At 39.3% G+C, this 12,228-nt stretch overlaps 1 protein-coding gene across 1 annotated transcript in view; it reads left to right on the top strand.

Moving 5' to 3' along the window:
* Positions 1-12,228, top strand: part of TMTC2 (transmembrane O-mannosyltransferase targeting cadherins 2) — a 431,967-nt gene that overhangs the window by 265,818 nt on the left and 153,921 nt on the right. The window contains exons 5-7 of the mRNA XM_062203152.1: positions 1,654-1,739; positions 2,201-2,385; positions 4,085-4,163. Of these exons, the coding sequence (XP_062059136.1) occupies positions 1,654-1,739; positions 2,201-2,385; positions 4,085-4,163 (350 nt within the window). The remainder of the gene's footprint in view (positions 1-1,653; positions 1,740-2,200; positions 2,386-4,084; positions 4,164-12,228) is intronic.

Below are 12,228 nucleotides of genomic sequence, written 5' to 3'. Positions count from 1 at the left end.
GGCATATTTGTCATCTTAAGAGGGAAAGAAAAATGTAATGGGGAAAGATCATGAAGATAGGCAGATAGGGTCTATTTTAAGATTTTTAATTTCTAAGAGCGAAATAATAAAATTGCATACCCAGGTAGTATTTCTCTTCTGGTGCAACCTTACATCCAAGAAGGGCCCTTTTATCTGAAAGTAAAAGAAAAGTGAAACAAGACAATGAAGGTTGTAGACGAATTTCACAAATGAGATAATGCGTGAGAGCTTCATTAACCGGGCAGCATTGTATCAGTCAATTGATCCTAAAGAATGTGGGGTATTCATGTTGAAAATGATAGCTTGATCCGTTTTACCCACCTTTAAAGACAGTTTTCACGCACTCTGGAACCCAAGGAGGAAGCTTCTTTCTCCCTTGTTCCCAGCACCTGCAAAGCGCACTGAACCACACACCCTTCTCCATTTCATGAGCCAAGTTGTTCAAGATCATTTTATACAAGAGCATGTCTGTGTGTACATCACAGTGATCTTCATGGGTTAGGGGATTCTTTAAATTTTTCAAATGAATTTTTTGTTAATATTAGAAATAATGAAGTTCACATGTGCTAAGGACAACAGCAAACACTTGTTAGTTTCAAAATGATTCTCTTCGATTAAATAATAAGCGGAGTATTTTGAAATGCTCTGTAAAGTAAGTGTTGATCAGTAGCCTTCTCTTTTTGCACACTCCCTGCGACCAGTTTTCCAAAGGCCTCGGCAGCTGCCAAGTTGATACTGCAGTTTGTGATGACAGCGGCAGTACTCAAGCCCATAGCTGTGGCTAATGTCTAAAAGATACTTACTGATTACAAGGTAATGGGCAAGGGCTCAAAAGCGCTGTCTGAGTGCTTTGTGAAGTTAGTTCAATTCCCTGTCACCTCATCTGCAAAACCATGATTGTATTTGAGTTCCCTTTAGGTCAGCAGGGCGGAGCCTGAAGCAGCTGGCTAATTACATGTGACCACCACTTACAGAGCCTCCTGGGGAGACTCCTGGAGTCTTAGGGGCTGTAGAGTGGGTGTGTTTCAGAGCCGTGAACGTGAATGAATTGTGCACAGTCTGCTAGACGAAATCCAACTAGCAAGGCAAAGCAACGTGGACAGCCTTTAGTCTTTTCCCCTTTATTCCCTTATGGCGCCTGGGAAAATTGAGACTTTGTTTGCTGACTTAGACTACCTTTGAATGTCATGCGGGTTGTGGACCAGAGTTTCCCAAATACCGCACTGCTAATGGGAGAGAGAGGCATCTCCTATTCCCATATAGATATATTACCATCCTAGACAAGCTTCCCTTCTCAAACGATGAGATATTGTGTATACCTTATGAACAAATTTAAGCTGTTAGTAATTCTAATAGGGACAGAAAAGGCAAAGCAGAAAGGCGCAAGTTCAGTAATGCTGGCAGGTTTTTGGAAACTACCTCTTAATACTTTCTAATGCAACATAAATACCTACGGCATGGTGTTCTCTCCTGAGGAATCCCTGCCTTCTAGTTAGAATTTATTTTTATAGTACCAGTTCAGCCTTTTTTGTGCTTCTAAACATATTTTACTTTTGGAATATAAAATAAAAATGTGTGGTTTTATGTATAGTCATGCAATCCTGTCTCCAAATTTCTGTTTCCCCCCTGCAGAGGGTTACTACTACAGGAGAACAGCAGATTTGCAGAAGCCCTGCATTATTACAAATTGGCCATTGGGAGCAGGCCCACCCTGGCTTGTAAGTAATAATCATTTGTTTAAAGCCTCTTTCCATTCATGAAAATTGTCTTTGTGACTTCTAGCCTCCCAGAGAAAACACTGTGTGTTTAGATTTCTGAATATTTGCTTCTCAAGTTATGAACCTCTAACAACCATATTTCCCTAGATTTTTATCATTTTGATGGCTATTTATCATTTTAAAACATAGTATAGTAGTTATAAATTTTACGCAACTAGATTTTTAACCTCAAAAGTATTTGGAGTGTCTTGAGGGCAGAGACATTTCATATATTTTTCGACAATATCTGCAGTTCCCATTACCATTCTTGCTCCCGTAAGTATTTGTTCCATGCAATTTTATTCTTGGTTTTCTTTGAAAATCATAAATAACCCATAGGAGCTAAACTGCAGCCAAAACGATTTGATTTTATCCACCGTGTATATCACCTTCTCACACTTCTGTTTTCACTCCCCCACCAGCTGCCTATTTAAACACGGGCATTATTCTAATGAACCAAGGAAAGACAGAAGAAGCCCGGCGCACCTTCCTCAAGTGTTCTGAGATCCCAGACGAAAACCTGAAGGACCCCCATGCACACAAGAGCTCTGTGACCAGCTGTCTGTACAACCTGGGCAAGCTCTATCACGAGCAGGGACGCTATGAGGTCTGGCCGAGTCCCTGCTACCCCTCGTGTTCCCCCTGTTCCGTTCCAGTCTCTGTGTTCTCTAACCCACAGCATCCTTGCAGGGCCCCCTGCTGTCTGTGCTTTGAGAAACTAATATGTGTTTGTGATAAAAGGGTTCTGTGATCTGTGATAACAAGTTATTTGATAAAACTTCCACTCCATAAAACTTTGACAGATTTGTTTTATGTGTGAAGTTCTCAGAGCAATTATAATGTATCCAGAAGGATGGTGAATATTCAGGAAAGAGAAATAACGTGCATTGTTTCTCAGCTGATTTGCTCAGGATTCCTTTGATTTCATGCTCCAAGACACTGACTACAGAATTGTTGAACTCGATCCAGGGTTTTCTTTTTGATGTAATTTTATTCATTTTCATTTTATTTGAAAGCCAGAGAGGCAGAGGTGGAGTGGGATATAGAGACAGAGAGGGATCTTCGCTCTCTGATTCACTCCCCCAACACCCACAGAAGCCAGGGCCATGATAGGCAGAAGCCAGGAGCCTAGCACTCAGGCTGTCTCCACCGTGGAGGCAGGAACTCGTGTACATAAGCCATCATCTGGTGCCCATTAACAAGAAGCCGAACCTGGACCTGGGGGCTCAGCCACCACAATGCACCTGCTCGCAGGATCTGATTTTCTTTTTTAAAATCTGTTGTTTGTCCTCATGTTGAAGTGATCTGCGAGCAGGCCTTTAGTCTAGTGGTTTAGAGGACAGTTAGCATACTCGTGTTCAATACTGGGGTTCCGGGGTTCAATCTTGGTTTTGGATTCCAGTGTCCTGCTATTAGATAACATGGGAAGCAGGTGTGATGACTTAGGTCTCACACAGTGGGGAGACCCAGACTGAGTGCTCAGTTCCTGGCGCAGGAGAAGCCTCCTGGACTAACCATTGTAAGCATTTGCAGAATGAACCAGTGGATGCGAACTTTGTCTCTCTGTCTCTTCCTGTCTCTCTGCCTCTTAAGTATTTCAAAGATGTGATTGAATGTAAATTTTACCATTTCTTTTAATTCTTAGAGCTAGAGTGAATTTAACAAATTATTTTGCAATTAGAGGGAAAGGAAAAGTGTTGTACCCTAAGTAGGTGATCCAGCCTGGTCCTCCCCTTGTTTCTGTTGTGTGTGTTGCCAATTGCCCACCACAACCCCCTCTCTCCTTTAACCTGATCCATACTCCCTCATATACCTAAACAGTACTTTGAGACTGCAATATGGAGATGAGGATACAACTTTTGAAATAATTGCATTTAATGATTTCAGTGTGCCTTGATATCTGGGAGACTTATTTATTAAGTTGTATTTAAATCTTTGTGAGTTGCCTGGCTTAAAGTAACTATGGACTTTGGGTAACTTGCAAATATGATATTTTAGCTTTTTATTAAATAATATGTGAACTAGAAAATTATAATAAAGGAGAACTGCTAACATTTGATTCCTGTTATATATTTAATAAAATTAAATATAAAATTTAATTTTCATTCTTCACTGAGTGAATGGAGTGTTTTCAGATGTGAAATTGAGATAGGGTACCATCAAAGGGACAGTCCAATTATGTCCCTCTATTGAACCATTTAGATAGGAATGAATGCTTTTAACTTTGAAGAATGTTAATAACTTATTTTTATCAGATATGCCTGTGCTAGTGATGATTTATCTCTTGGTTTTGTTTTTTCATTTAGGAGGCCCTGAGTGTATACAAGGAAGCTATTCAGAAAATGCCAAGACAGTTTGCCCCTCAGAGCTTATACAACATGATGGGTAAGTAAAACACTGGTATTGTAATTGATATTTTAGTGACCTGTTGACACATTTAAACCTGTGCTAGTGCTAAATGCACTTACAATGAACCATAGTATTAACACTCACAAAGAAAACTTACTCACCCATCAGTGTCACCATGAAATCTGCAAGAGCATGTTTGTTCTGATGTGGGTGAATTAATGTACTCTCCTAACACATTGGTCAGACCCCATAATGATTGCAGGGGGTTCTGAAAATCATTTGGGTGAATTGAGTATTAGCTGGACTCTAGAGAGAGAAAGCATTGTATATGTATGTGTGAGTTTGTGATTATGTTTACAGATGAATAAATTACACATTTGTTCTATTTAATGTAGCAAATTCATGCCAATTTTAACAGGTTAGTCTCTTAATCAGAAGATTATCAAAATTAAACATGCTTTGAAAGTTATGAACATTGATGCATATAAAAGATGAGAAAAAGCAGCCAGCTTTTGTTTTCATTGATAAATTGAATTTTAGTGTTTTCAGAGTAGTCTTTTAGTCTAAAAAGAAGACTGAATTCTGTAAATATGCTTATAATACAGTGATTCCTTTTTTAAAGATTTTGCTTATTTATTTGAAAGGCAGGGTTACAGAGAGAGAGAGAGAGAGAGAGAGAGACCTTCCATCCACTGGTTTACCCAACTGGCCACGATACCTTGACCCCAGCTGGTGCTAGAGCCTAGAACTTCATATGTCTTCTAGACGGGTAGCATAGGCCATCTTCTGTGACATTTCCAGGAACATTAACAGAGCTAGAAAGGAAGTGGAGCAACCAGGACTTGACTGGTGCTCATGTAGGGTGCTCGTATTGCAAGTGGTGACCCCAAGATTCCTCTCTATGCTGGATAATTCTTTCAAACATACCAGTCAGAAAGTACATGAATCTAGGGCATGGAGTTTTGTTAAGCACAGGAGGTCATGAACAACAAATTCTGTTAAAATGGGGCTGACATTGTAGCACAGTGGGTAAAGCTGCTGCCTGTGATGCTGGCATCCGTTATGGGTGCTGGTTCAAATCCCAGCTGCTTCACTGTTGATCCAGCTCCGTGCTAATGTGCTAAAGAAAGTGAGCACATAAACCAGACTAGTGTCTGCTAATACTAACTGATAGAATAAAAAAGAAAGAGAACGATCCAACATGGGAAGAAGGATAAACAGCAGACTCACAGAAAGGCAGATGTCCTAAACAGCACTCTGGTCTCAGAATCAGCCCTTAAGGTATTCGAATCTGGCTGAAGAGCCCATGAGAGTATTTTAGGCATGGAAAACCAAGACACTCTGGCAAAAAAAAAAAAAAAAAACACACCTAAATGAAAGATCTCTGTGAGTGAGATCCCAGTGGAAAGAACGGGCCATCAAAGAAGAAGTTACTGGCCGACGCCGTGGCTCAACAGGCTAATCCTCCACCTTGCGGCGCCGGCACACCGGGTTCTAGTCCCGGTTGGGGCACCGATCCTGTCCCGGTTGCCCCTCTTCCAGGCCAGCTCTCTGCTGTGGCCAGGGAGTGCAGTGGAGGATGGCCCAAGTGTTTGGGCTCTGCACCCCATGGGAGACCAGGATAAGCACCTGGCTCCTGCCATCGGAACAGCGCGGTGCGCCGGCCGCAGCGCGCTACCGCGGCGGCCATTAGAGGGTGAACCAACGGCAAAGGAAGACCTTTCTCTCTGTCTCTCTCTCTCTCTCTCACTGTCCACTCTGCCTGTCAAAAATAAAAAAAAAAAAAAGAAGAAGTTACCTTTCTCTGAAGGGAGGAGAGAACTTCCACTTTGACTATGACCTTGCCTAAATAAGATCGAAGTCGGTGAACTCAAAAGGCTTCCATAGCCTTGGCAACTCATGACAAGAGCCTAGGGAGATTACTGATGCCATAAACAAGAGTGTCAAATTGTTTTGTTAAGTCAACAACAGGAGTCACTGTGCACTTACTCCTCATGTGGGATCTCTGTCCTTAATGTGTTGTCCAATGTGAAGTAATGCTATAACTAGTACTCAAACAGTATTTTACACTTTGTGTTTCAGTGTGGGTGCAAACTGTTGAAATCTTTACTTAATATATACTAAATTGATCTTTTGTATATAAAGATGATTGAAAATGAATCTTGATGTGAATGGAATGGGAGAGGGAGTGGGAGTTGGGAGGGTTGCTAGCGGGAGAGAAGTTATGGGGGGAGGAAAGCCATTGTAATCCATAAGCTGTACTTTGGAAATTTATATTTGCTAAATAAAAGTTAAAAAAAAAAAAAAAGAAAGCAAGCAGTGAAAAATGGCTCAGGTTCTTGGGCCCCTGCACCCATCTGGAAGACCCAGAAACTCCTGACTCCTGACTTCAGCCTCGCCCAGCCCTGATGTTGTGGCCATTTGGGGAGTGAACCAGAGGATGGAAGATATTTCTCTGGCTCCTGGTCTCTCTAACTCTGCCCTTCAAATAAATCTTTAAAAATAAATTCTAATTAAGTATCTATATGTCAGTAACCACTGACTGTCTTGTAGGAGATTGGTACTACATTTGTTTAGAGGTGAACACAGCTGAATCCTGCCTATTGAGGTTGGGACACTTGAAAAAAAATGACCAACTTTTTTAAAATTTTTCTCATATACATTGCTTTTTTTGTACTTCGTTTATTAGTTACCATAAATCAAGGAAAATATATTTGTCTTTTGGGAACTGGCTTGTTTCAATAAGAATAATGGTCTCCAATTGCATCAATTTTGTTGTCAAAGACATTTGCATCAATTTTGTTCTTTTTTATGTCCAAGTAGCATTCCATCATGCATAAACCACAATTTCTTTATCCAGTAATCCTTGATGGGCATCTGTAGTGATCCATATCTTAACTACTGTGAATTGAGCTGTTATAGACATGGGAGTATGAAAAACACTTCAATATGCTGATTTCATTTCCTTTGGGTAAATTCCCGGGGGTGGGATGGCTGGGTCATATGGTAGATCTATTTTCATATTTCCAATGAATCTCCATACTTTCTTTCACAATGGCTGTACTAGTTTATATTCCAACTAACCATGTATTAGGATATGTTTTTCCATACATCATCACCAGCATTTGTTATTTGATTTTTTTTAAAGATTTATTTATTTATTTGAAAGTCAAGAGTTACACAAAGAGAGGAGAGGCAGAGGGAGAGAGGTCTTCCATCCACTGGTTCACTCCCCAGATAGCCGCAATGGCCAGAGCTGCGCCAATCTGAAGCCAAGAGCCAGGAGCTTCTTCCAGATCTCCCTCTTGGGTGCAGGGGCCCAAGGGCTTGGACCATCTTCTACTGTTTTCCCAGACCACAGCAGAGAGCTGGATCGGAAGAGGAGCAGCCGGGACTAGTACCGGTGCCCATATGGGATGCTGGCGCTTCAGGCCAGGGCATTAACCCACTGAGCCACAGCACCGGCCCTGTTATTTGATTTTTGGATGTAGCCATTCTAACTGGAGTGACGTGAAATTTTATTGTGGTTTTGCTTTGCATTTCTCTAATGGCTAGTGATTTTGAGCATCTTTGCATGTGTCTGTTGGCCATTTGTATTTCATCTTTTGAAAAATGCCTGTCCATGTCATTTGTCTACTACTTAACTGAGTTTTGTTGTTGTTGGGTTTCTTGAGCTACTTAAATATTGTGGATGTTAATTCTTTATCAGATGTATAGTTTGAAAATATTTTCTCCCTTTCTGTCCGTTGCCGCTATGTTGAGGGTTTTTTGTGCTGTGCAGAAGCTCCTTAGCTTTTTAGAATCCCATTTGTGTATTTTTGCCTTTATCACTTGTGCTTCTAGGGACTTACCCAAAAAGTCTTTGCCTTTGCCAATGTCTTGTGGTAGTGCCCTATGCTTTCCTCTAGTAGCTTGATGATTTCAGGTCTTAGATTTAGATCCCTGATCCGTTGTGAGTTGACTTTTGTACAGGGCGTATGGTAGGGTCTTCTTTCATGCTTCGGCATGCAGAGATCCCATTTTCCCCACACTGTGAAGAGACCATCCTTTCTCCAGGGAGGGATTTTAGCTCCTTTGTCAAAGATCAGTTGATTGTAGATGCATGGATTAATTTCTGGGGTCTCTAATCGGTTTCATTGGTCCCCATGTCTTCTCTCTGTCTTTAAAGGTTTATTTTTTATGTATTTGAAAGGCAGAGTTAGAGATTTCCATACAATAGTTGATTCCCCACATGGCCACTATGATTCTGTTTGGGCCAGCCCGAGGCCAGGAGCCAGGTGGCACTTGGGTCACCTTCCATTGCATTCCCAGGCTCATTATCAGGAAGCTGGATCAGAAGTGGAGCAGCTGGAACTCGAACTGGTGCCTATCTGGGATATTGGCACCATAGGCAGCAGCTTTACCTGCTACACGACAACATGTGTCTATTCTTTTTTTTTTAATTAAACTTTTATTTTATGAATATAAATTTCCAAAGTACAGCTTATGGGTTACATTGGCTTCCCCCTCCCAAAACTTCCCTCCCACCTGCAACCCTCCCCTTTCCCGCTCCCTCTCCCCTTCCAATCACATCATGATTCATTTTCAATTCTCTTTATATACAGAAGATCAGTTTAGTATATATTAGGTAACAATTTCAACAGTTTGCCGCCATATAGCAACACATAGTGAAAAAAAAATACTGTTGGAGTACTAGTTATAGCATTAAATAAGAGTGTACAGCACATTAAAGACAGAGATCCTACATAATATTTTTTTAAAAAATTAATTAATTTTCTATGCCATTTCCAATTAAACACCAGGTTTTTTTTTTTCATTTCCAATTATCTTTATATACAGAAGATCAATTCAGTATATAATTAGTAAAGATCACATCAGTTTGTACCCATGCAGAAACACAAAGTGTAAAAATACTGTTTCAGTACTAGTTATAGCATCACTGCACATTAGATAACACATGTGTCTATTCTTGTGCCACTACCAAGATTATTTTGATTCTAACTCCTTTGTACTATGCCTTGAAATCTGGTATTGTGATGCTTCCAGCCTTATTTGTATTGCTTAGGATTCCTTTAGCTATTCAAGGTCTCTTTATTCTCGAATTTTTATTATTTCTTTCTTCCTACTCATTTGGGGTTTGATTTGTTCTTGTTTTTCTGGGTCCTTTAGATGCACTGTTAGGTCATTTATTTGATGACTTCCAATTTCTTTTTTAAAAGATTTATTTATTTATTTGAAAGTCAAAGTTACACAGAGAGGGAATAAGAAGCAGAGAGAGAGCGAGGGAGAGGGAGAGAGCTTACGTCTATTGGTTCATTCCCCAATTGGCCACAACAGCCAGAGCTGCACTGATTCGAAGCCAGGAGCCTGGAGCCTCTTCTGAGTCTCTCACGTGGGTACAGGGTCCCTAGGACTTGGGCCATCTTCCAATGCTTTCCAAGGCAATTGCAGAGAGCTAGATTGGGAGTGGAGCAGCTGGGACTTGAACCGTCACCCATATGGGATGCTGACACTGCAGGCAGTGGCTTTACCCACTATGCCACAGCGCCAGCTCCTAAACTTCCCTCTTAATACTACTTTTGCTGTATCCCATAAGTTATGAGATATTGTATTGTCATTTTCATTGTTTTCCAAGAATGTTTTTATTTATCTTTTTATTTCTTCTGTGACTTACTGTTCATTCAGGTGCATGTTGTTCAGTCTCTGTTCACATGTTTTCTAGAGTTTCATAATTTGTTAATTTACAGCTTCATTCTATTGTCAAAAAAGATACATAGTGTGATTTCAAATTTTTAAAATTTGTTTAGACTTGCTTTATGGCCTAGCATGCAGTCTGCCCTAGAGAAAGACCCATGCACCAATGAGAAGAATGTGTATTCTATAGCTGTGAGATGGAATGTTCAGTAGATACCAGTTAGATCCATTTAGTGTGTAGTGCTTTCTCTGTTAACTTTCTGTCTAGTTCATCTGTTCATTGATGAAAGTGGAGTGTTTTGAATTCCACCATTATTACTGTATTAGAGCCTATGTCTCCCTTTAGATCCATTAACTTTTGTTTTATATACCCAGGTTCTATCATTAGGTGCATATATTTTTACTGTAATTACATATTCCTGTTGAATTTATCCCTTAATCCTTACATAATGTCCTTCTTTGTCTCTTCTCTTTTTTTTTTTTAAATCTTTTTGTCTGATGTTCAGATGGCTACTCCTTCTCATTTTTAATTTTTATTAACATAGAGATCTTTTCCATCCATTCGCTTTCATTCTGTGTGCAACTTTGTTGGTGAGGTATGTTTCTTGCAGGCAGCAAACAGATGTCTTGTTCTTTATTCAGTAAGTCTGTATCTTTTTAATTGGAGAATTTGGGCCATTTACATTCAAGGTTACTATGAGTAATGACTTGGTCTGTCATTTTTCCATAAACGTTCCTATTGTTTGTTTTGGATTTACTTTGTACTTTTTTTAACTTTTATTTAATAAATATAAATTTCCAAAGTACAGTTTATGGATTACAATGGCTTTCCTCCCCCCATAACTTCTCTCCCACCCATAACCCTCCCATCTCCCACTCCCTCTCCCATTGCATTCAGATCAAGATTCAATTCCAATCATCTTTATATACAGAAGATCAATTTAGTATATATTAAGTAAAGATTTCAACACTTTGCACCCACACTGAAACACAAAGTGTAAAATACTGAGTACTAGTTATAGCATTACTTCACATTGGACAACACATTAAGGACAGAGATCCCACATGAGGAGTAAGTGCACAGTGACTCCTGTTGTTGACTTAACAAAACAATTTGACACTTTTGTTTATGGCATCAGTAATCTCCCTAGGCTCTTGTCATGAGTTGCTAAGGCTATGGAAGCCTTTTGAGTTCACCGACTTCGATCTTATTTAGGCAAGGTCATAGTCAAAGTGGAAGTTCTCTCCTCCCTTCAGAGAAAGGTACCTTCTTCTTTGATGGCCCGTTCTTTCCACTGGGATCTCACTCACAGAGATCTTTCATTTAGGTGTTTTTTTTTTTTTTTTTTTTTCCAGTGTGTCTTGGTTTTCCATGCCTAAAATACTCTCATGGGCTTTTCAGCCAGATTCGAATGCCTTAATGGCTGATTCTGAGGCCAGAATGCTGTGTACTTTTAATAGGAGATTTTCTGGCTTGACATTCTTTTGTGGCTACTTTCTCTGTTTCTGTGTATAGCACATCCGTGAGTATCATTTTATGGCTAGATGAGCAGTGACAACTTCTTTCAATTTTCATTTGTTTTGGAAGATCTCCATTTCACCTTCATTTTTAAATGAGAGCCTCACTGGGTACAGTATTGTAGATTGGTAGTTTTTTTGTTTTTTTTTTTTTTTTTTTTTTTTTTTTTTAATACTATGACTCTCCATTTCCTGCTAGCCTGTAGGGTTTCTGATGAGAAATCAGCTGTTAATCTAATTGGAGATCCTTTGAAGATAATCTATTTTTTTTTTCTCATTCACATTTTAGGATCTTTTCTTTATGTTTTACTTTTGAAAGTTTGAGTATAATATGCCATGGTGAATATTATTTCTGGTCATATGTGTTAGGAGTTCTTTGTGCTTCCTGTACTTAAATGTCTGTACCCATCTTTAAATCAGGAAACTTCCCGTTATTATTTTTCTGAATAGGTCTTCTAATCCATCTGCTGTTCCACACTTTGAGGAACTTCTAGTCCACATATGTTTGGTTTTTGATAGTATTCCATAAATCTTGGGCAGTTCTTTCAGTTTTTTGAATTTTTTTTTTGTTTGGACTGAAATATATTTCCAAAGATTTGTCTTCTGGCTCAGGTATTTTTTCTTCTGCCTCACTGAGTATATTGTCAAGGCTTTTCACTATTTTTTGATATATTGAATTAGTTATTTCTAATATTACAGTTTGATTTTCTTTCAGTATCTCTATCTCCTGGAGAGATTTCTCTTCTATGTCATATATGGATTTCTTTAACTCCTGTAATTGCTTTTACTTGTTTTTTAGGAATCTTATGATCATTCATTTAAATTCTTTTTCAGGGCATTTCATCAATCTCCTCTTCTTCACATTCTAATATATTGAAGTGTTCTTGTT

The sequence above is a fragment of the Lepus europaeus genome, chromosome 10 (assembly GCF_033115175.1).
Source record: "Lepus europaeus isolate LE1 chromosome 10, mLepTim1.pri, whole genome shotgun sequence".
NCBI classification, from domain to species: Eukaryota; Metazoa; Chordata; class Mammalia; order Lagomorpha; family Leporidae; genus Lepus; species Lepus europaeus.
This window is presented reverse-complemented; position numbering and strand designations above follow the sequence as displayed.